Source organism: Corapipo altera, unplaced genomic scaffold, assembly GCF_003945725.1.
Source record: "Corapipo altera isolate COAL_440 unplaced genomic scaffold, ASM394572v1 0, whole genome shotgun sequence".
NCBI lineage: Eukaryota > Metazoa > Chordata > Aves > Passeriformes > Pipridae > Corapipo > Corapipo altera.
In genome coordinates this window covers 57,239,096-57,262,295 of record NW_020884872.1, presented here as the reverse complement: position 1 = coordinate 57,262,295, position 23,200 = coordinate 57,239,096, and the positions used below count along the sequence as shown (strand labels likewise).

Genomic DNA, 23,200 nt, shown 5'->3' with positions numbered 1-23,200 from the left:
TAAAAAATGTAGACTACTCCTGCTGGCAGTAAATTCCCCTGTCTACAACTATAGCAACTTGAGGCAACTCAGTGATATGCTTTTTATCAGTTGTTTTATGTTCATATGCCAAAAGAAAAGGAATGAAATATCTATTAAGAGACTTTAAGTAATTACCTCTATGCATAAGGAGATTTTTTCATGGGAATACTTAAATACATAAAATATTACATGTGCAATAATAGTACTTAGACTAAAGTATTCTAAGTATTATAGTCTAAAGAGTTAGTAGGTGTGTTTGAGAGGGTTTTTTTACTCATATTTCTTTATAAGTGTGTCATATGTAAGGACAGAAATCCTGCCTCCACCCCATTTTCTTGTTCCAGTTATTGAAGAACTGTTCTTCTAACAGTCATGTAGTATCTTAATTGAAATTTACTTTCTTCTAAAGAAAAGCAAAGCCACTTGGATGCATTTAGACTATGGTAATGCCTACTGTAGAACAAGTATGATAGTTAAAATTATTTAAAAAGCTCTTCACCTTAGACCAACCTTTTTATAACTATTTAAAATAATGCGGTCTTATTTGTAGAAGTTATATTTTCTCTACAATGTATCTGTATGCTATAATCTTAATTTGTTCAGGTTTCACCTAAACCAGATGCAGTTTACACTGTGATTCTAGACTATCCTATTACTAATTATCCTATTACTAATTAATTAATTTTCCTATTACTAATCCATGGAAAAAAAGTACTGCTTTTGGCTTTAAGACATGGTCTTCAGCATTCAAAAGCTGATAAATGGATATTGGTGACTTTGTGCTGCTCTCCGTAGCACAAAATAACATAGGAAGATAAACTCTTAAAAAATCTACTGAAATAGAAGAAAGTAGTCTGTATACATCACTCATCTGAAGTAGAACTGAATTTAGTGGAGAAAATATTCCTTCTCTGTTATTATCTCTGATTTATTCCATTTTTTTCTAATGTAAAAGTTAAACTATGTTTTTATGTCCTTGGAAAAACAACGACAAGTGAGTTGTTGAGCACAACCTGCATTGACCATTCACCTGCTGAAAGAAAAGCAGCAGAATCCTAGCTCTGCCTCTTCTTCCCTTCTCTCAAAGGCAGTGATGTCATGAGTCTAATAGTAACTCTGGTTGAGTCATTCTTTGATCCATGGCCCTAAAATGCTTTTAAGTGTTGTGTCCTACATGCTGCTGAAGGTCCCTTGTTCACTGAAGCTAAGCAAACAGAGGTTTTCCACCTTGGAAAACCTTATTCTCTCTTCCTACTTGGTCTCTAATATATGCAAGCACTGACTACAGTAGGACTAGGCTGTATTTTTAGTTACAGTGTTGCCTGATGAAGGGGATGCTGGTCCAGATCTGTGTCAGCCTCTTTCCCCTCCTACGAATGTCCTGTTCAATAAATCAATATATTCAGTGAATTGCTAGGGTGGACACATTGCCCAGTTTCTGTGACACATCTTTGAAGAGGCTATGCTCATCGTGCCTGAAGGAAAAGTTCAGTTCCCTCCTTCCTCTGTGCACAGTATTTGTTTCCCTCTTTGAAAAATATTTTCACGGAAGTGTGATTTGTATATAGTTAATCAGTAATATTCTTGGAATTTGACTGCAATGTCCACACTCATCATTTACCTTGCCTCCTTGCAAGCAATTTTTCTTGTTTCTCAGTAAAAAATGAATGGTGGGATAACAACTGAGTCTACTCTGATGGAAGTTGTTGAGGTTGTTTGCATGGATTCCATTGCATTGAAAAAGAAGCACCATGACATGGAAATGCTAGTGCATACCTGTGAGTTCTTGGTGTTGATGGGGAGTTGTTGACAAATGACTGATTTCATTTCACATCAGCAAACTGACCTGTGAGTATAGTACCAACATACTTTGTCAAAGAAAGTTTAATCTATTCATACTTGATTTAAGAGTTTATGTTGTGAGATTTTTTTAAATAAACATCTTTTTAGAGCTTTATTAACCTGTAAAATAAACCTTGAAGTAAGCCTAAATAAACTCTTCTTTTTTTTTTTTTTACGGGTTTATTTAACCTCCAAAATGGGCTTTGCTAGTGGAAAATGCCAAGACCTGTTTTTTGTGTTCATGAGTAAGATATGGCTGATGTATTAGTGGGAAGGAAGGGTGTGGGCAAGATTCTCTTCAGATGTTGGACAGAAACGGACCTAGGAAAACTTGGTAACAAATGGCATTAAGTGTATAATCCACTGATGAAGATGATTTGCTTATTGGCTTAATTCACTAAAGCACCATAAATTTTATCTTTGAAATTGCAATTGAGAGTTGTAATGCAAGATATGCTTGCAGATACTTGCCTAACACTTTATTGTTGTGAACTTATAGTAGAAATTACTGTTGTTTACAGTTTGCTTGTGAGCAGAAAAAGTTGATGGTATTTTTTTCATTTTTGGTTTTGTTTTGTAGGTTTGTTTTGTTTTTTTTACAATGGTGGTGGTTGTTTTTCTGTTTTCTTCTTGAATTTCAAGTGTAGTAGGTAACTTAGGTCTGAGACAGGAAGCTTCAGTATAGAAACAAAGTATTTTCTAGTGTCAGGGGTTTTTTTCACCTGATGTTTTGTTTCTTAAGCACTTTTTACTTCTTTATGATGAGAACACAGATTTATGACAACACTCAGGATATACTTAGTTGGAAACATTCATTGCTCTTTGAAGAATGGTCTAGAAGAAAGCTAGCTGAAAATTTCAAGTGTCAATAAGTGGCTGCTCTAAGTCACGAGTTCATTACTGGTAATTAGTAAAGGAAGAAAACCTGGATATGAGACTTGTAAAGATGGTCACAAGCCACCAGTTTGACAAATCTTAACCGTGTGATTTTGTCCTGAGGCTTTATCAGAAGATATATTTCAATAGAGACTAGAAATTCTTAATGATGTTATACATGACAGTGGTGTAATGTAGTCCTCCTCTGGCCAATTATGTCCCATTTATGTTCAAGGAAGATGAGACTGTAACAGGTGCAGAAAAGGACTTGGATGGTAAGGAAAACTGCAACAAGAGGAAACTAAAACAATCCAGCTTGTTCGTTAGTCTTGCAGAAGAATGACTGGGAAAAAAATACTGTTCTCATGACTATCACATGAAAAAATATGGGGGGAGGAATTATTAAAAGGACAGTCTTCATCCTTAGCGTTACATATTCATGTGGGCAGTTGTATAATGTGAGCTGCAGAATCAAGAAAAAAGCCTTTTGCACGTAAAGCATTGGAAAGAGCTGTAGGAGAATTTGTTATCCACAAATGTTTCAGGCACAGAATTTCAGATGACATAGCAGATCTTGATAGAATGTGTCTTAAGCTTCCTGGCATGCTGGCATTTTAAAATCTTGAGATATTTGATTAAAGTGCATAAACCAGCCTTTTAACCAAGTTTTACCAACCGTATAAACTTTTCCACTTGTTACAAGAGCATGGTATATAATAGATATTTCTGTTCTCAGTCAATGGTTAAAATTTGCTTTCTGTGAAATTAAATACTGTTGTATGCAGAAAATCAACTGACCATTTATAGCATAAAAGTTGTCTAGTATCTTGCACAGAGTATGTAACTTTGTAATAATAGTCTTTTGAATAACACCTTCAATATATCTGCAGGTGTACTGGCAGAGGGCTCAGCACGAGCCACATTAGAAGCTTTTTGTGTTAATTTTCTGCTATCTGTGTCAATCTGGAATAAATAAACTTCAGAGATGAGACTTTCCTTAAGTAAGCATAGGAAACTCATGGGGTTATGTGGTAATATCATTTCTTCAGAGAAATAACTGCTGGTTGAAATTATTCATAATTTCTGCATAATCAGAGCCTTTTTTTTTTTCCCAAAATAAAATTAATTTATAATTATATATTTGCTAGAGCATCTCTTTAGAGTTCTTCCCAAAAGAATGAATTTCTTAGCTAAATTGAAACAAAGAGAGAAGTGATGAGAGCTGAGGAGTATATGTGTCAATCACAAAGATTATCAAGTTTTGGAATAAGTCCAAATGAAAATTTCAGAACTTCTTGTGAAGTCTTGGGCTTTTTTTTTTTTTTTGTTATTCCTGAATAAAAAGAGGCTGAATTGGGAGTGAGTTAGATAAGAATGTGAGACTGTTGTTTTTCTAATACAGAAAAGAAATTGTAGTCTGAGAACGCTAAGCAATTAGGTGTAACCTCTTCTCTATGGGCATGACTGAAGTACTTGACACTGAAGTATTGAGTCATGAGAATGGATTTGGAAAGAGTCAAAGTCAAGGTAGGATTACTTTTGCTATTGTCTGAAAGGTGACAAAATCACGTTAATCACCAGTGGATCACTTTACCTGTATATTAATGAGCTTGTTGGGGGTACAATTAAAATATCAGTTATTGAGTCAGAATGTTTAGTGTGTACAGTTAAAAGTATCTGTTATTAAATCAGTGAGTTTTGCAGTGTGTTGACTTAAAAGTTGAATTAACTCACAATTCCAGACTTGGAGTTCATATCATCAGTGGAAGTTTAGCCACTGAGTAATAGCAGAGGTAGTGTAAGGTTAGCAGGTGGAAAATTTGAAAATTAACAGTGCATCTCGTAGTAAAGATTTTAAAATGTATATGCTGGATAAACGACCTAAACCAAAAAGTAAAGTACTTGATAAAATCTTTTGCACTTTCTACTGCCACAGTTGAAGGTGTACTCTCCAAATCTCCCAAGTTCTAGTCCTGAAGCTTTTAACTTGATTCCTTTTTTGACAAAACCTGACTTGGATTGCAGCAGCATGTGTATGAAGCTGTTATTTGTCACTAATTTGAGCAGGTTCACAGCTTGTACAGCAAAGACTTCTGTGTTCCGACAAGGGTAATTTAACCTCCACTGTTTCATTAAAGCATTATTTTATTTTATCAGCAGGAAGAAGGCAGATTGAGTAAGAGGGGATAAAATACAACAACTACAGTTACTGGACTTTTTAAATCTAAGAATTCATAGATCTTGCTTACCCTTTTCCTTCTAACCATCAAGCTATGATAACTAAAGGGAAATAATACTGTCCACCTGCTTTTCACAGGACTCCTCATTATCTACCTGTAGGGGTCTCATTTGGGCATAAATCAACTAGCTGTTGTAGCCTCTTCAGGATCAGACCTTAGAGTCTGTAGTTCATTACATTGTGTTTTAATTATTGATGGGAATGGCACAGTGAATTAACACTTTCCTGTCCCTTTCCTGCTTTATATGCAACCTGTTCTGTGTCTGTGATAACCCATTGCTACCACACTGAGAGCCCACTAGCCATCAAGCAAAGGGGAAGATGCAAGATAAAATACGCATAAAAGCTGAACAGAATTCCTTCAGAAAGAGAACTCATCTCCAGATCATTCTTATAGAAAACTATCATGGTAATACTTGACCTGTTAGATGGAAATCAGACCTCCTGAAAGGTAGTTAGGAAGGAAAATGAATAGGGGAGTAGAAATTAATCTGTGCCAGAAGCAGGAATTGTAGGCCAGGCTTAGTATGCTACATGGATGAGCATTAGTAATTTTGTACCTTTCAGAATACTGACTGTGAAGTGTCCCCCTCAAAAAATAACAGAAAATGGAGGAAATTAAACCAGAAAGAAACTTTCTGTTGTCCCTTCAAAACCCACATTACCATCCAGCTGTTACATATCAACAGATATTTACCTGTGGTTGCAGACTACCCTACAAGTGGCATCATTGCCTGCTGGCTTATTGCCATTTTTGTCTCCCAGTAAGAATTATGGCAAACACTAAGTTGTTCTGCCTGCCCAGTTGCAGGTACCAGGTTGTTTATAAGTTATAAGTGTTTTACTTTTTCCCCCAAGTCTTCTTGCAGTCTGTCTATCTGGTGTCTCTCATCTTGTAAAGATGTTAGATTAAAATCCTGTTGTAAACTATGACTTGTTAAAACAAGTTAAAAAAAGAAGTTGAGTGTGTTATCCATCCAACTCAGCCCCTCCCTTACCAACAAGCAGCATACTGGATATCTACTTTGGTTTTGTTTTCCCCAGAGTAGGCAAGGTTCTTTGATTCTGAAGGAAAGAAAAATTAGAAGGTTGAGGAACATTGTCCTAAACTTAAAAAAGAGCCATGGGAACAGTTCATAGGATAGAGATCTTGGTACAGAAATTACAGGTCTATAGTTCTAGTGGTTCCAGATATGTGGTTTTTAGTTTAGTTGGTATTTTTAAGGATAGATAAAGTATGTACTCTGCTAATTTTGTTTGCAGTTCAAGGAAATATTGTCATTATTTTTTCCTTTTTTTTTTTGTCCTTCGGTATCTAGGAATAATCATCCAGTTTTTAGTTATTTATTGCAATTTAGTTTGCTTTTTCTGGGATTTTTCTGTCTTGCTATCTCTCTGACAATGGTTTCATGGATTCCTGTTTTGTTTAGAAGTCTGAAATATTCCTTAACCATTCTTGCAAATGTTGTACCTCCTACGTAACACCCATATAATTAGTTCATTGTTTTAGGATGTGTTCAATAGTGTCAGTCAGCTTTTACTGTACAAAACAGATTTGTGTTGATAAACTATTACAGTTATGCTGTGCTGCCTTCAAGAACCATTGTGGGACAAGGGCATGAATAATGTAGGTAAGGTAGATTAACCCTGACATCTGTGGGAGATGCACAGACAGAAAGGGAAGTGATTAGATGAGTAATACTCTGCTTTCCTTGTCACTGTAAATTATCATCAGCTAGCTTTCTCATGTCTTTGCCCACATGCCTTTGATATACCTAAAGATCAAAATACTTTTATTCATTTCCCTGCTCATAGCAAATTTTTTTACAGAACGTGAGACAGGTCATGTAGAAAAATGAATTTAAAATAAGCAAATGTAGCGTTTTAGTCTCTTAGGTGTGAAAAATAATTGTCTTCAAACTGCAGGCAAGAGAGCTACTTCACAGAAATTGGTTTATGTGCTACTTCTACCCAGATGGGAAATGTGAGGTAACTCTTCTTTGAGCAGGTCACCGAGACAGATAATGCATAGCATAAACAGTGTCCTGTCTTCACAGCCTGAGGGTAAAAAAAAAAAAAAGGCAACTGTTAAAATAGAGAATGGAGTGAAAAACAAACCTTGACATATATTCAGTTTATTTCTTCTTAGTATACTCTCTGTGGGCTGGAAAAGGTTCTAGACCTTAGACTGCATCCTGCTCTTTTTGAGAGCATCATGTGGAATTCCCCCATGGAGGTGGAAGATGTTGACTTCCCAAGTAGACAACATTAAGAAAGAAGACCTTGGTGGCTGAAACAAAAGATTTCTAATAGAAGACATCAGAAGAATATGGCCATGCAGGAATCCGCTACCATCTTTGGGAGAGAATGTGAATCACGGGTTTTTTTCACATCTTCCTCAGTTCTCCAGCAGGTAGAAGTTGCTTAAATGAAATAAGATTGTGTACCTGCGTGCTTATATGCACACATACGCAATTTACACATTTTTGGAACTTTTCTTTTACATTTGGTATAAGTAGTGGTCACTGTTCTTCTTTCTGAAAAGAATTTCTTAATCCAAGTCTAAGTTCTGTGAGATGTCTCCGATATACCTGTAAGTCCCCTTATACCCCACAATTTACCTGATCTCACATCATTCCATGCTAATAATTAAAGTGTATCTGTGATGGCTGCAGCTAATCTTGAGGACTTTTCAGTATCAAGAGATACTTCCACAGAAGAGGCAGGGGAGCTCACACGTGTCGGTGTTCACTCTGAAATTTCCTTTCACGTGCCAGTGTGAACAGTTCAAGCAGATGACTGAAATACAGTTCCATACAGTAAAGGTATTCAGCTATATAGTATATGATGTAAACACATCATTTATTTCTCCAGTGCACTGAGTCAACCTACTATAAAGGCTCAAATTGGTAAAGAACAGTTTTTAACGTTTTTGGAGTTGGATGAAGATTTCTTCTTAGTGCTGCTGTGTCTGACAAAACACCTGAAATATTTGTCCTGCTCAGGCTAATGTGTACAATACTGGCATGATACAATCCATTGACCCTTCTTAGGGCTGCTTGTTTATTAAGGAGTGACAATTAACGGCTTGTATCCTCCCTCTTGTGCGGAAGGCGAAGGAGGAGGAGGAATTCTTCATGGGCCATGAACTGGATTTCATACCACATGTTATTAAAGGTCATTTGGTTGCTGTTTCCATCACTTTGATGGAAAGTGTTTGCTGCCTGATACATTTTCCATCTCATGATACAAGTGTTTGGGTGACTGTATTGTGTTTACATGGCAAGATTTTGATAAGAGGGAGGCTGCAGGCCTGAGAAGACACCAGAAGCTGCCCCCATATCACCCAGAGCCAGTTCCAGCTGGCTCCAGGATGGGCCTGCCTCTGGCCAAAACTGAGCCACTGGCAGTGCTGATCATGCCTCTGTGATAGCATATTTAAGAAAAAGTAAAAAATACTCTCTAACATGGCAGCTGTGTGAGAAAGGAGTGTGAAAAATGTGAGGGAAATGGTCCTGCAGACACCAGGATCAATGAAGGAGGAAAGAGAGGAGGTCTTTCAGGTGCTGAAGCAGAAATTGCCCCATGGAGAAGACCATGGGGCACCTCAAGCTGTAGCAGGTGGATGTTCTCTGAAGAATGCTGCAGCCCATGGAGAACCCACACTACAGATCAGTTTCCTAGCAGGAACTGTGGCCCATGGAGAGGAACCCACAGTGGAGCAGGTTTTCTGGACCTTGATCCATGGGCTATTTCATTGTGTTTTCTCCCCATGTCCTGCTGAGGAGGGGATTGATAGAGCAGCTTGGTGTACACCTGGTGGCCAGCCAGGGTCAACCCACCACAGTCCACATCTGTTTGTACCTACATGGAGATCTGCAGGAAGAATTCTGTTGTTTTACAGTATGTTTTTAGTGAGTTTTGTGCGCTTTCACAGCAGGTTCACCTCCAGTATGCGAACAATTTTTTCTACCACCAAACTGTTTTTGTCCAAAAGAGAATGAAGTAGAAGATAAAGGAGAAATTTAAATGCTATGTTGTGGCACCTAAAAACAGGTGCAATAACAAGACAGACTACTGTATCAACTTTTTTTTTAATTCCTCCAGGCTTGAACATGTTACTTGCAGAGAAATTTCCTTTCATCTCCTTGGAATTGGAGATAATAGTGAGAATAGGGAGCCTTTAGCTCCCTTCTCCCACTCTTTATTTCACACAGAGGAAACAAAAGACCCTGAAGTGATGTTTGCTCAAAATTTTGGGGTGTCTGGGAGAGCAGATTTATGCTACTGGATTGTTTCAGGCTAATTAGTGCACTACCTGAGAAGAAATGTAGTGTGCATGTTTCTTACATTTGGGTGTGCCTTATTGGGAGTTTATAGGGCACTGTGGTAAAGTAAGCTATTTATTTCATAGTGGAGTGCTGGATGAAATAGAGTAGATCAGGGTTGTTGGGGTAGAATGCAAGCAGAGTCTTTTCAAATGTTCACTTTTGTCCAAATGTTGTTATTGCTGTACTACAGAGAGCTGAACAATGCCTCATATTCTTACATCATCTGAATGAAGGTTGAGGAAAAGTACTTTCAGTGTGACTGTTTTAGAGTAGACTTTTCTTTTTAAGGGCTTGGGGCCATTAGAAATCAGTGTATTTATTTGCGTGCTGCAGTAGTGATTGCAGGTGAGCAGACTTATTTATCATATTTTGAAAACTGTGGTGGGCAATAGGTTCACAGGAGTGCCCGGGTTGGTTTTAAAGTGTACCTTCCTGTTTCTTCCCCTTTTCATCTGCTGTGGATGGCCTCTGAAAGAAACAGTGAAACACCCTTTCAGGGTGTTGACCAAGTTTGTGAGATCGCAACCCCCTCTACTGGTGACACCTCTGTCAGACTCTACGAGTTGCTGCTCTCAGACTGTTTTCTTCAGTCCTATTTTTTTCCCTTTCCTCTAAACCCAACATTTCGTTCCTCTCTGTATACCTTTTTAACTTGCCCACGAGTGCTAAAGGAGAAACTTGATATGTTAAATCATAATGATTAAAAGAAAAGTAGATACAAAAGTATGTGTATGATCACTTTGAAATTTCCTACATCCATAGTGTATTCTTAATTTAACTGTGGCTTTGAGGTGGAGATTTGTAGTGTTAATTCTTAAATTAATCAGTGGGAGACAGATAGAAAAGGAAAACACGCTGACAGTGCTCAAAAGTAGTACTTACCAGGTGTATGAAGCAGCAGAGTCTCTTCATAATCTGTTAAAAATATTTATCTTACCAGGTCTGTACATTTTTATGTCTACCTGCCTGAGACAGATGCACTTTCTACATGTTTTCAGTCAACAGGCATGCAGCTTGACTCAGTAGTGTTGATCTAGATATTATATATTATTGCATCAGTAATGATGACTTTGTTAGGAATCAGCATTAGAACTACCTTTTCTTGCAATGTGATACAAGTTCTACTTTCAGAAAGAAAAACTTTGAGTCTATGCACAGTTGTCATATTTTTTTCTTCTATGGAAGTGTAATTATGTTTGGGTTTTTTTATTCTTTGTCTTCTGTTACTTGTTATTCTGTCTGCTAAATAACTGAAATAAAAATGTCTCTCAGTGAAGAAATGTCATGCATTCTTTGTGGCATAATTTTCATGAACAAAGCAGAATGCATTTGATGCCAGAGTCAGTGGAGGCCTTTGCTGCCTCTTTCACTTGTGTAGCATGACTGTCAGTAGAAGTTGCTGACTACGGTAAAAGCTGGATGTACATCCAGGACATTATTCATTCATTCTGGCAGATGGAGAGGACAAATATTTGAGACAAGATATGCTACCATGCATATAGAGATAATGACAAGTTGTAGAGCATGTCTTAAAAGTATATAGCACTTCATAGTTGCATTACAGTGTTTTCATGACTAACATATAGCATTTGTCTGTAGAATGGTGCATTTTCCTACCACTTGGGGGGAAAAATTGGCTGAAGGCTAGAACAAAGTAATTGCTTCATTAGATAACATTGAGTATTTAGTTGATTCTGATAGGCACAGTTACACTGATAATAGATGACTTGGCAAAGGCAAGGTGAGGTACTGTGTTGCCAAAGATCTGAAGTGCACTTAAGCAGATATTCCAAAAGGTCTCTGAGATATGGTACCATCAATTTGTGGCTTCAGGTATCACTGAAGATATACCTCGCTAAGAAGGAAATGCAGGCTTCTTAAAAACCTAATAAAACTGTGGATAGATAAAAATTAAAGCCCCATATCAGGGCTAGGCTTCGTGAATGAAGATTTGGGAAAGACTCTACTCCCATTTGCTACAAGCACGCTGGTGGCTAAAGAGGCCAATGCGAGATAGACAAGTCTGGTTGCAAAAGGCACAGCAGAAAGACTCCTTGGATGGTATCAGCAAGACACGATTCTTTCTGCGTTGTCCTTTCTCCTTGAGAGTGATCCTGCGTGCTTTCTCAGAAGAAACAGCAGTGTTATAGATGGTGTGTCTCCAGGCCTCCCGATTGGAGACCAGAGTAGACCAGTGATGAAGATCAATGTCGCCAACGCTGAGATGTTGTTTTAGGGAGTCCTTGTATCTCCTTATCGGGGCTCCTCTCTTGTGGCAGCCAGTGGCAAGTTCACCATAAAGCAAGATCTTAGGGAGGCGATGGTCCTTCATCCTTGAGACGTGTCCTGCTGTGTTCTCAGCAACATGGCCTCAATACTTGTAACTGCTTCCTGTTCTAGAACAGATGTATTGGTCACATAATCTGACCAGTGGATGTTTAGGATTGTACGGAGACAGCGTTGATGGAAGTGTTCTAGGAGTTGCAGGTGGTGGCGGTAGATGACCTATGATTCGGATCCATATAAGAGAGTAGACAGCACTATGGCTTTGTAAACACTGATCTTGGTACTTTTCTTCAAGTGTTTATTTCGCCAAACTCTTTTATGGAGTTTTCCAAAAGCTCTGTATGCCTTTGCTAACCTGTTGTCTATCTCTCCCTCAATCTTACCATCCGAGGAGATGAGGCTGCCTAGGTAATCAAACTGCTGGACTGATTTGAGCTCTGATTCGTCAATGGTGATATGGGGATGATGGAAGACTTCCTGAGGTGCCGGTTGATAGAGAACTTCTGTCTTCTTTAAGCTGACTTCCAGCCCAAAGAGCTCAGCAGCGTCTGCAAAGCAGGATGTTAAATGCTGCAGAGCTGCTTCTGCGTGGGCGATGAGGATGGGGCGGCGTAAACGTAAAGCAGCTCCTGGACAAGATGATTTAAGGTCTTAGTGTGGGCCTTCAGTCGCCTTAGGTTGAATAGACTTCCATTGGTATGATATCGAATGTAGATACCATCTTCTTTATCGAGGTCTGCCGTGGCCCTTTAGAGCATCATGCTGAAAAAGATTGTGAATAGCGTTGGTGCAAGAACGCAACCGTGTTTCACGCCATTGGATATTAGAAAGGGCTCAGAAAGTGCATCGCCATATCTGACTTGGCCATGCTGATCGTCATGAAGTGAGATGATCATTTTAAGGAACTTGGGGGGACAACCTAAACATTCCAAAATCTGCCATAGACCTTTTCTGTTCACAGTATCAGAAGCCTTGGTGAGATCAAGAAAGGTTACATAGAGACCTTTGTTCTGTTCCCTGCACTTCTCTTGCAGTTGTCTGAGAACAAATACCATGTCTGCGGTACTCCTGTTGGCTCTGAAACCACATTGGCTTTCAGGTAGAAGTTTTCTGCTATAGCAGGTATTAGTCTGTTCAAGAGTATTCTTGCCAGGATTTTGCCAACAATGGAGAGCAGAGTAATACCACGGTCATTTGAACAGTCTGATTTAACTCCTTTCTTCTTGTATAAAGTGATGGTGACTGCGTAATGTAGATGTGATGGTAGTTCGCCTAGTTCCCAACAGCGCACCACAAACTCATGAAATTTAGCATGGAGAGCATGGCCCCCATTTTTCCAGACTTCAGGTGGAATTCCATCAACCCCAACTGCCTTGCCAGTTTTCACCTGCTGTATGGCCTTAAGGGTTTCTCCCAAAGTGGCATCAGTATCCGATTCATTCTTCACCGATTGCTGTGTAATGTACTGAATTGCTGAGTCTTGAACTACACGACTAGTACTGAAAAGAGTCTGAAAATGTTCAGACCAACGATTCAGAATGGAGATTTTATCTGTGTGAAGCACCTGACCATCTGCGCTGAGTAGAGGGCACTGGACCTGGTATGTAGGCTCGTATGCTGTTTTCAAGACCTCATAGAATCCTCTGTAATCACCTGTATCTGCGCATAATTGAATTTTTCCTGCTAGATTGATCCACCACTTGTTCTGGATGACACGAAGTTTCTGTTGGAGCTTGCTACATGCAAGACAAAAGACTGCTTTTCTTACATGACAAGATGGCTGAGCAAGATGTGCTTGGTGAGCAGTTCTCAACAATTCCTGGATCTCTTGATTGTTCTCATCAAATCGATCCTTGTTCTTCTTGAAGGAGAACCCTAAGGACTCTTCAGAGGACTGCAGGATGTTATTTTTAATATATTACCAAAGTGTTTCAGGAGAGGGATCTGTGGAATAATCTTCGAGCCTAGTTTGAAGGTTTGCCTGAAAGCTGTCTCTCACTGTAGCTGATGGAAGATCGTTAACTTGGAGTCTCCTCCTTGGGATACTGCCCCTTTTAGGTTTGAACTCAACATTAAAGTTAAATTTAAAGCACACAAGTCAATGGTCTGTTTGGCATTCTGCATTAGGCATCACGTGGGTGTGGTGAACATCGCAAACATCTCTCTGTCGCACCAAGACATAATGAGGTGCAAATGCTTGGATCTAGGATGCATCCAAGTTACCTTCAGACTATTTTACTGCTGAAAGATAGTGTTGGTGATGGTGAACTGCTGCTCCACACAGAATTCTAGCAGAAGGCAACCATTATCGTTGCAGTTTCCAAAGCCATGCTTGCCTAATACTCCTTTCCAGGCTTCAAAGTTCTTTCCTACTCTGGCATTGAAATCACCAAGGATAATGATCTTATCATCTGCAGGAACCTTTTGGGTAAGGCGACGCGGGTCGGTATAAAATTTATCTTTTTCGGCAGGGTCAGCTTGGAGAGTTGGGGCATATATAAGGACAACGTGTTGCTTGTTGTGTAGTGGAAGGCATAAGGAGATAATGCGGTCAGAGTGACCTGTCGGCAGATTTTCGAGTTTAGGAACAATGGAGTTTTTAATCATGAAACCAACTCCTGAGAAATGCCTTTTGGTTCTGGGTTTACCTGACCAAAAGAGTGTGTAACCAGCACCATGTTCTCTGAGTCTGCCTTCGTCATGGAGACGAACTTCACTGAGAGCAACAGTGTCGATGTTGAGATGTGACAGTTCATGGGCAATTAGGGCAGAACGACGCTCAGGACATCCGCTATCCACAGAATTGAGCATGGTTCTGATGTTCCAACATGCTAGAGTCAGTTTGGTTACACCTTTGGAGGCAGGTGTGTGCCTTTGTCTCTTAATCTTTGTTTGACCGCATCAGAAGATGCCCGTTGACCGCATTTAACCAACCGGGTGAAGGGTGGAGATGAGCTTTGTTTAGGCCACCTTTTCTAGGCCTCTCTCCATGTGAAGCAAGCAGTGCTCTCCTTGAAAAAGGCTGCTTGGTCATTCCGAGCGCGGTGCGGCCCAGCCGCCGTCCGAGCGCCAAAGCCCCATATAGTTATGTCTTATATAGACTTCTTAATGTATTTTGTAACATTCTTGTTTGCATTATGAAATCAGAGTTGAACTTCCTATTTTTTTTAGGCTTTTACAGTGAATTGCTTACATTCTTTGCCAAATCTGTTTTAGGCATCTCATTTGAATACTTTGATACTTTGAGTGGTATCTTAGTACAAATGCAAATAGGTTTTTCAAAATGATTCCCATCTTATTCAGTAAGTGCTGAATCCTATAAAAAAAGAAACTTGGTTGGCTGGAGTTAAGGTCGTTTGGGTGACTTTTTTCCTTTGCGATTTCTTGATTTCAGAGCTTCATAGCAAAGACAGATATTTCTTTTGTGTATGTAGGTATGTATATAGATGTAATATATATAAATAAAAAATTTCCTGCTCAATGGTGGATAGATGCTTACTTTTCTTACTTGCATAATTCCAGCTTTTGTCTATTTTGGGTTTGTGTGGTAGAAATATAAACTTTCAGTGAATTTGTCTATAATCTGAAATTTGTAAATCACTGCTTTTTAATGAACTGCTTTCTTTCAAGTTCTTGGGTAGGATTTGTGGTGTAGTAGTGCATAAGCATATTTACATAATGAATTACTGTTATGATTTAAAGCCTTTAATTGTTTAGCTCTCCAGTGAATAGTCTGCAATTTTAATTTAATTACTAATAACTGATATTTGATAATATATTAATCACTGGAAAGTAGTAAAATTGGAGTGCTTTGGTAGCTTTAGTGAAAAAATGTAACCATCTGACTTCGTATATTATTCTGGGTTTTTTGACAAAACCATTTTGGCTTCTGCAGCAGCAGCGTTTTATACCACATATAAATGTACAGTGGCACTTGGTTATCTGGCTGTAAAGTGTAAAGTCAGAAAGGTCCTGGTCAGTGGTGGTACTTCATTGTGGTGGACATACTCAGAGCTACAGGAATGGAAAGATTTCCCCAAGAATGGTGGCCAGTTATTACTGGTGTGATGGCAGCGGGTCTCTGGCTGTGGGGCATACCAGTCACCAAAATTTGGCTTGGAGTTTTCTGTTAAATGTTTATTTACCTGTCTGAACTTTTTGCTTTTTATTGTTCACTCCCAGATGAGGAAGTGCTTATTTTGTGTAGTTCCTGTCTTCCTTCCAACATAGTAACATTTCTCGTATAAAAGCCATGTCACTGTGCCAGAATTCTGCCAACTCTTCTAAAGATCAAGATTCCATCTAATATCTTTTCTAAACTGACTTGCCTGTTTTTTTGTGTTTTGGTACTTTATTTTGGAGTTTTTACAAACTTGTTTTTGTCAGGGAAAGATGAAGTAAAGCAGATGTAGTTTGAAAATGTCTTTGAGCCACAAATAATGAATGAATAGTGTATTTCATTTAAAGCAGAAAGCTTATTCCAGTCCATGGCCTCCAATGCCCTGTTGATTGATGTTTATGTCACCTATTTTGTAATGTAAGTTACAGGAAATAGTCACCTCAGGTGAAACCTATCTGTACTGTCGTGGCCACCGTGAAATGTCCTTTTACTATCATAGACTCATTAATTTGTTAGATCTCCTTTGTGTTAGATAGCATAAGTAAATTATTCAAAATTCCTTTAAACAAAAACTAGTCTGTATAGTAACTTCATTATTATTAATTACCATTAAGTGTTATTCATCAAATTAATGAAGTAAGGGGGATGTGCAACTTAGCATTTTGGAAAGTGTAGAGTTAGAAATTTACAGGAAGAAAGTAAAAGTTTACCAACTAGTTGTTTCTGTATTTTAAAAATATTTTTAGAACTTGTTTAGAAGTTTAGTTTCTGCATTCTTCCTTTTCCCTAAATAACCCAAGAATGACTTTGCAAAATATTTTTCAGCAAGTTTATGAATGGTGACAAAATCAAGATACATGCACACTGTTTTTCTCAGTATGTTCAAAAGTTTCTGCAGTTTCCTTAGGGCTTAATCCATGTATTTTATTTTAGAACTTTTATTTCGGGTTAACTCCAGTTTTTATACAGACTAATTATAAGATGGAGGAATTTGAGGCAAAAGTACCTTTGTATCAAGTAGTATCAAAGTAATTATGTAAATTTCAAAGGTGTCTGTTTATGTATGCTTTTAAGCATACCTGTTTATGTATGCTTTTAAGGTATGGTATAAAATCGTTATGCAGGTTATTTTCCTTTTTATTTCTGAAGATGTATGCTTTCCTATATGGAATTTTCAGAAAGCTGCTAGGCTTTCTTCACAGCTGCATCATGTTCAGAGGCTCACATTCATTCTAGGATTGACTAAAAACAATCTATTTTCTCTTTTTCTTCCATATGATCAAGGAAGTCTGGGTTTTGGCAAAAATTTTACCACTAGTTAAAAATGTGATGGGCATTCTGTATGTCTGATTCCATTTCTGTACTGTGTTTCACAAAGACATTCAGATTTGGTGTTAATGATACCTTTTATCATTAAATTATAGTAGCAAACTTTGCTTTTCAATGAAGTTATACTACAGTAGTGTTAAATAAAATGTGTAGTTTTTATTCCTGTGCCTTACGGTGTGAATAGATTACATTTTTTAAGTTATTATCATAATCATTTTTAGGAAGCAACAGCAGGTACAAGTGTTGAAATTATCTTAGACTGTGATAACTAGACAGTAACAAATAATTCACTTCCTTTGTTGTGTATGCAGTGTGTCCTATAACCCATGGTCCTGAGGATGACAGGACGGAATTTTTCTGTAATCATCTGCATATTTTTTTATTTGTCTTCCTTCAGTTGAAGAAGTAATGTTTTTGATCTGTGTATCACTGAAGGAGGATCAGCTGAAGGATAGGCTGTCATTGTCCCTCTACCATCCAGTGCCATGCAGGTTGTCTTCAGCCCAGACCTGAAGTTCAGTTCACTATTCTGGAATTTGCTGCTCCTTCTCCATTGAAGGAGGAAATGAGCAGTATGTTCATGGCAATACCTCCGCAGAAAAGTGTGGTTTTAAAAAAAGGAAGGTTTTCTTTGCAACTGAATTGTAAAATACAAAGGACCCCTGAATGATTCAAAAAGTTATAGCATGGCAGTCTTCTGTTAATATCTGATAATAAACATAGCTAGAAAGGCAGCAGGAGAGGGAACCAGTGGTGATTTTGTTGGAATGCCATACTGGTAAACAGGCTCTCTCAGGATAAATAGAAACAGTAGAGGATTAAAGCACTAAAACAGAGGAACATTGAAGAGCTTTCTCCTGCTTGGAAACAGTAATAACATTCAGCCAAATAGGAAATGCTTTAGTTTGATGACAGAAATGAAGGGAAGGAGAAGCTGAGGTAGTGCTGCATCTAACTGCCATCGAAGCCTGATAAGAGGAAGCAGAACAATTCAAGTGTTGCTGTTGTATAGTAGCTTAGAAGTGAATAATTTTGGTTGAGATGCTCAATTCAGTCATGTTGCCATTTGGGTCAGCAGGGCTACTCTCAGTTACTGCACTTGTAGGCCATGGCTGTTGTCTTGGTAGAGGATGGAATTATGAAACCAACTTCTTGCTGGAAGCAATGAAGTGAAACAGAGTGAAGCTGGCAAGAATAGAGTGTGCTGAATTTCAGCTCACATTACAGGCGGCAAGAACAAAACGAATAAATCCTTCCTACTGGTGGTAGTTTTGAATTCAAACCATGCTTCTGCACAGCAAACTGACAAGTCTGGAACTGCAAAGGAAGTTAACAAGTTCTTCAGACTTATGCCTGTTTGTTCCCAAAAAGAAAAGAATTGCTTTATGGCCCTAAAGTGAGAAGTCAGATCATCAGGGCTGTGAAAATATATCTGCTGTACTTTGGCTGCTTTTCCCTTTATTTAGTTTAAGTAAGTAAGCTTTGAAATAAGTATTGAAGGATCAGGGAGGAGGCTTAAAATAGCAGCAGTGAAGAAGTGAGAAGATCATTAAGTTCTATTTTTTCCTACCAATCAGATGTTTCACTTTTTGCCTATGCACATTCCTTTCCTTCCATTTAAGGCAGATGACCTTTCTTCAGGTCAGATTATCTGTCTGATGACATGGGTAGGTAGCATTTGTGTGGTTTCTGATGATGAGGGATGTTTGTTCTGCAACACTATTTAAGCAATTATTTGAACCCAGTTGATTCAGTTGAATGCTGACATGCACTATTATTTTATGACTTGAACTCACATGAGTATTATGATACCTCATTCTTCATACTGTGATAGGTAAGGAACAAACCTCAGTAACATTTCTTCCTACTGATTTTCCTTTGTGTCTGTGTACTTAGAATGAGAAATAAAGAATGAACAACTGATCAAAAGTCAAAAGCTTTTGTTCTGTGGGTACAAGCACTCACATGGGGGATTTGAATCCACTGCTGTCTTGTCTGTACTTATATCAAATCCTTTTCTGAACGCCTCCACTATTTCTATAGGTAACATTCATTTATAAATGGTTTAGACCTAGGAAATACAGGTCAGTTTGAAGAGTTACCCAAAGAAAAACTTATTTATTTAAAGAAATTAAAGATGTAATCTTTGTTGTTTGTTTTCTCTCAATGCTATCATTATTTGCAGATGTCTAACTGTGTATTGGCTAAATCTTTGGGTATATTATATGAGCTTTGGAATCTACACTTGGTTCTCTCTGCAAGTATTTCCTTAGCATATTGAGTACTGCAAATAATTACTTTTTATTAGACCAAATATATCATAATTGAATGTTTGCTCTTTTGTACACAGTCTCTTCCATTTCAAGATTGTAAATGTTCATGCTAGATTTATTTTACATGATAAAAATTCCTGTTTAATTTGCTATCTCCCTGTAGATTACATTTATTCACTTATTTTAATAAAGCTTAGCTTTTCAAAGTACATCATTCTGATGGTTCAAAAAACGTACCTTCTTTTTTTCCCTTTTCAGATTTATCCAAGAACAGATTAACTGAGGTTCCTATGGAGTTGTGTCATTTTGTGTCACTGGAAACACTAAATCTATACCACAATTGCATTAAAAATATACCAGATGCCATAGTAAACTTGCAAATGCTAACTTATTTAAATTTGAGGTAAGTTTAACTTTACCACTTTTTTTGTTTGTTTGCAAATGTGTAAAGATTTTATTGTCTGCGCTTTATATGTTTCTGGAACAACTGACTACCTTTTTCATTTTGCTGGAAACAGTAATGCAAAAGCTCTTTGGCAGTAAATACAGCTCTGTGTGAAGGCATTTTAAAGGCCAAAATGTAAAACTAATTATTAAGAGAAAGACCAAGAAATACTAATCCATTTCTTTCCCATATTCTTGTAACAAATTCAGGATGCTAATCACATCAGCACAGTTGGATTCTTATAATTCACTTCTCATGACAAATTTTGTAAAACTGGACATAGATTTTGTACTTGAAGAGACAGACACAGAAGATTTGTGTTTTTATCTATGGGAATAGAATGGAAAAGCATGATACTTTATCACTAAGATTTTGTCTTATGCAATAAATATACTTACTACCTATTTTAAGGAGGAAACGGCCAAGAATTAGACACCATTGTCTCTTTTCAATGAAAAGTCTGTGTGAATACTAACCAGTGTAGAGAATTGCTGCTGGTTAAAGTGCAGGTGAACACATATGTGCTTTTAATGGAGAGCATGTGAACCCTTTTTCAACTGGAGCAAGGTGTGGAGTTTTCTTTGCAATTAATAATGTAAAAATTGTAATAGTAAAATATAATACTCTGATCTTTGTGAGAATGAGGTTTGAGCGGATGGTGCAGTGGCTCTTGGTCCTTTAAATTCAAGGTATGAAGGTTTGATCATCAGTTTTATCAACATTGAGGATCTTTCTTAAGCCTTCCTGTATTATTACTGTACTGCAATTTTGGCCACTGTGGAACCCTGTTTTGGCTCTAAAAATTGAAATGTTATGGTGTGTTCTGAGTATCTGCACACATACAGGGAATAGGACTTGAAATTTTGCATTAGTGTTTGTTAGATATACATAAAAAAATTAAGACTGGATTAAGTTGTTAAATTTACATAAAATATCTTGGTAAATTTAGGAATTAGATTTAACTCAGAACTCAATATCATGAACCAGTGACTCAGTGTTTAAAATTGAATTTTGATTTGGAATTTCTGTGAATCATCACAAAACCATAATAGTTAGATTTTATATTACATCTCATAGTAAATTGGACAAAAAAAAGGAAGTTTTTCAAGTTCTTAAGGTAATTTCCTTCAGTTTAAAATCCCCTCTTCACTTGGATGTGCCCTTCCTCCTTGTTAGTTGCTCATAGTAAACGGGTTAAAGAAGGAAATATAGCCTTGACTTTCTAACTGTGTTGCTTCTTGGCAAGAAATACATTATAGATATAGAATGCATATTTTTCTACCTGTCACCAGCAGAGCCCATATGTTAAATAGCATTAGAAAGTGATGCCAAGAGATATACGGTGTCTTTGGGCCTTGGTGGATACTGTTCATGTTTTATTTAAAGAAATTCCTTTTAAACTAATGATGATTTATTACTCACTTGCCCTGGTGATGTACTGTTCTTTATCTCTTATTGGGTTGCTTCTGAGTTCTGTAGAGCTTAAAAATTGTTTTGACTTGCTTTTTGTGTGTGTCTAATCTGCTGATCTGTGGCGTAGTGTAACTATTTTAGAATCTAGATTTCCTCAGTTTGAGTTCTTTAGAACCTAAAAAAAATATTTCTACTTAATTTTTAGAAAAAGTTGTGTCTTGGGCATCTGTAAAGACACTAGAATTAAGAAACCTGGCTCCACAATAAGCGTTGATTCTTTTTTCAGCTACTGCTGGTTAATAGTTGGATTTCTCATTTTTAATGTCTTTGGGTTTGTTATTTGATATCTGTCTGTTTCCTGGCTTGTGCAACAGAGATATGATGATAGTTTGCTTTATAAAACATTTTGAGACTGTTGGTATGGAACATGAATATAAATCTTTATATGTGACTTTGTAGTATACTGCTGGATTGACAGTTGAAGAAATGCTGTGAAACTTGTGGAATTTTGATTTTTGTTTGGTTTTGTTTCACTTCAAGGTTTCTTACTGAAATTACACGTGGCAGTTTTTGCCATGTGTTTTCAGAGTTCAGACACACCTTTGCTCTCTGAAGCCTTAACACTCAAGCAGAAGCTAATTAAAATGGTTTATACTGGGGTGCCACTTTTAAGTTACTGTTCGTTGTTTTACTACAGGTTAATACTCATAAGAAGAACAAGTATTTTAAAAACTTTTAAATATTCTATGACAGAGTAGTTAATATGTTATTTGATAAGCATGAAGTTTCTTCTGGAAATTGAGCCACAACTCACTATTTTTAACAATGTGGTGATCACAAAGTGTCATGACGTTTGCCATCTTTTACATTTGTCATGTTTTAGCTTATGAATCTTGGAAAGAAATGAACCTTGATAGTCCCAGGATTTTTTGGCTCTATTTAACTGGGTTAATATCATAGAACCACAGAACAAGAAGTATCAAGTAATCTTCAGCTATAAGTGTTCTTAAAAGGAATTGAGAAAAATAACCATTTTGTCCGTAATTTATATATTTGTCTTTTAGTTGGAACAGAAGGCATCCATTTTAGTGGCACATAAAACCACAGGAATGTTTAAATACTTGCAAAATACTGTCTCAGTTGACTTTCCGGTATTCATTAGGAAGGGAAACAGCTGTTCTTGGTGAAAAACAGATTTGTTACAGTATTGTTAAACTGATATAGTGCATTTTTTCCAGAGTCATAAAGTTCGCAATGTTGTTTAGTCAATAATGCAGGCATTTCTGATGTGCAAGTGTTTTCTTAATGATTGGCATTTGAACATTTAAATTTTATCTTTATAAAATCTGACCCATGAAAATGAAGAAATTTTGCAACTCTCAGACTTTGTGAGTGTGCAGTAGAACATCACTGATGGTTTTAATGTTTTGTTTTGTTTTGTTGCAGTCGAAATCAGCTTTCTTCTTTGCCAGCTTGCCTGTGTGGTCTTCCTCTAAAAGTCTTAATTGCAAGTAACAATAAGCTAGGTTCCCTTCCAGAAGAGATAGGTCAGCTAAAACAGTTGATGGAATTGGTATGTTACTGATCTTTTTTTTTTACTTTTTATTTTGACTTCTTTTGTATTTAAATAGAAACAAAAAAAAATCACTTTGCACATATATTTGAACTAGTGTTTAATACTATAATGAAAGAAGGGGTTTTTTTAACTGTTGGGTAGTAACACAATAATAGTTTCCTTTATATTCTTTCTAACTCTTTTAAACAACATCAATGCCCTTGGTTCATTCAATACTCAGTGTCAAAGTTCATGGTCTTTATAAGTTTTACTCACCCCTGCACTGACTCCCCGTTTCACTGTATCAATTTCAAAAGTTCTGGCATCAAGCTCTGCAAGGCTGTACCCCTTCCTTAGCATCCTCCCCTCCTGCTTCCTTTTTGTCTCTTATTACTTTCTGCTTACCACATTGCATTCCACTCCTGATACTGGTCTTATCAGTCTATTTTCATTTTATTTCACTATGTTTG

At 37.3% G+C, this 23,200-nt stretch overlaps 1 protein-coding gene across 7 annotated transcripts in view; it reads left to right on the top strand.

Annotated features, from left to right (window-relative positions):
- LRCH1 (leucine rich repeats and calponin homology domain containing 1) overlaps nucleotides 1-23,200 on the top strand; it is a 118,842-nt gene that overhangs the window by 36,291 nt on the left and 59,351 nt on the right. For all 7 annotated transcript variants that reach the window (XR_003528600.1, XR_003528597.1, XR_003528598.1 and 4 more), the window contains exons 2-3: nucleotides 19,576-19,720; nucleotides 22,622-22,748. Coding sequence is in view for 3 of the 7 variants with exons in the window: in XM_027649000.1 (XP_027504801.1) it covers nucleotides 19,576-19,720; nucleotides 22,622-22,748 (272 nt within the window). In the remaining 4 variants the exon portion in view is untranslated. The remainder of the gene's footprint in view (nucleotides 1-19,575; nucleotides 19,721-22,621; nucleotides 22,749-23,200) is intronic.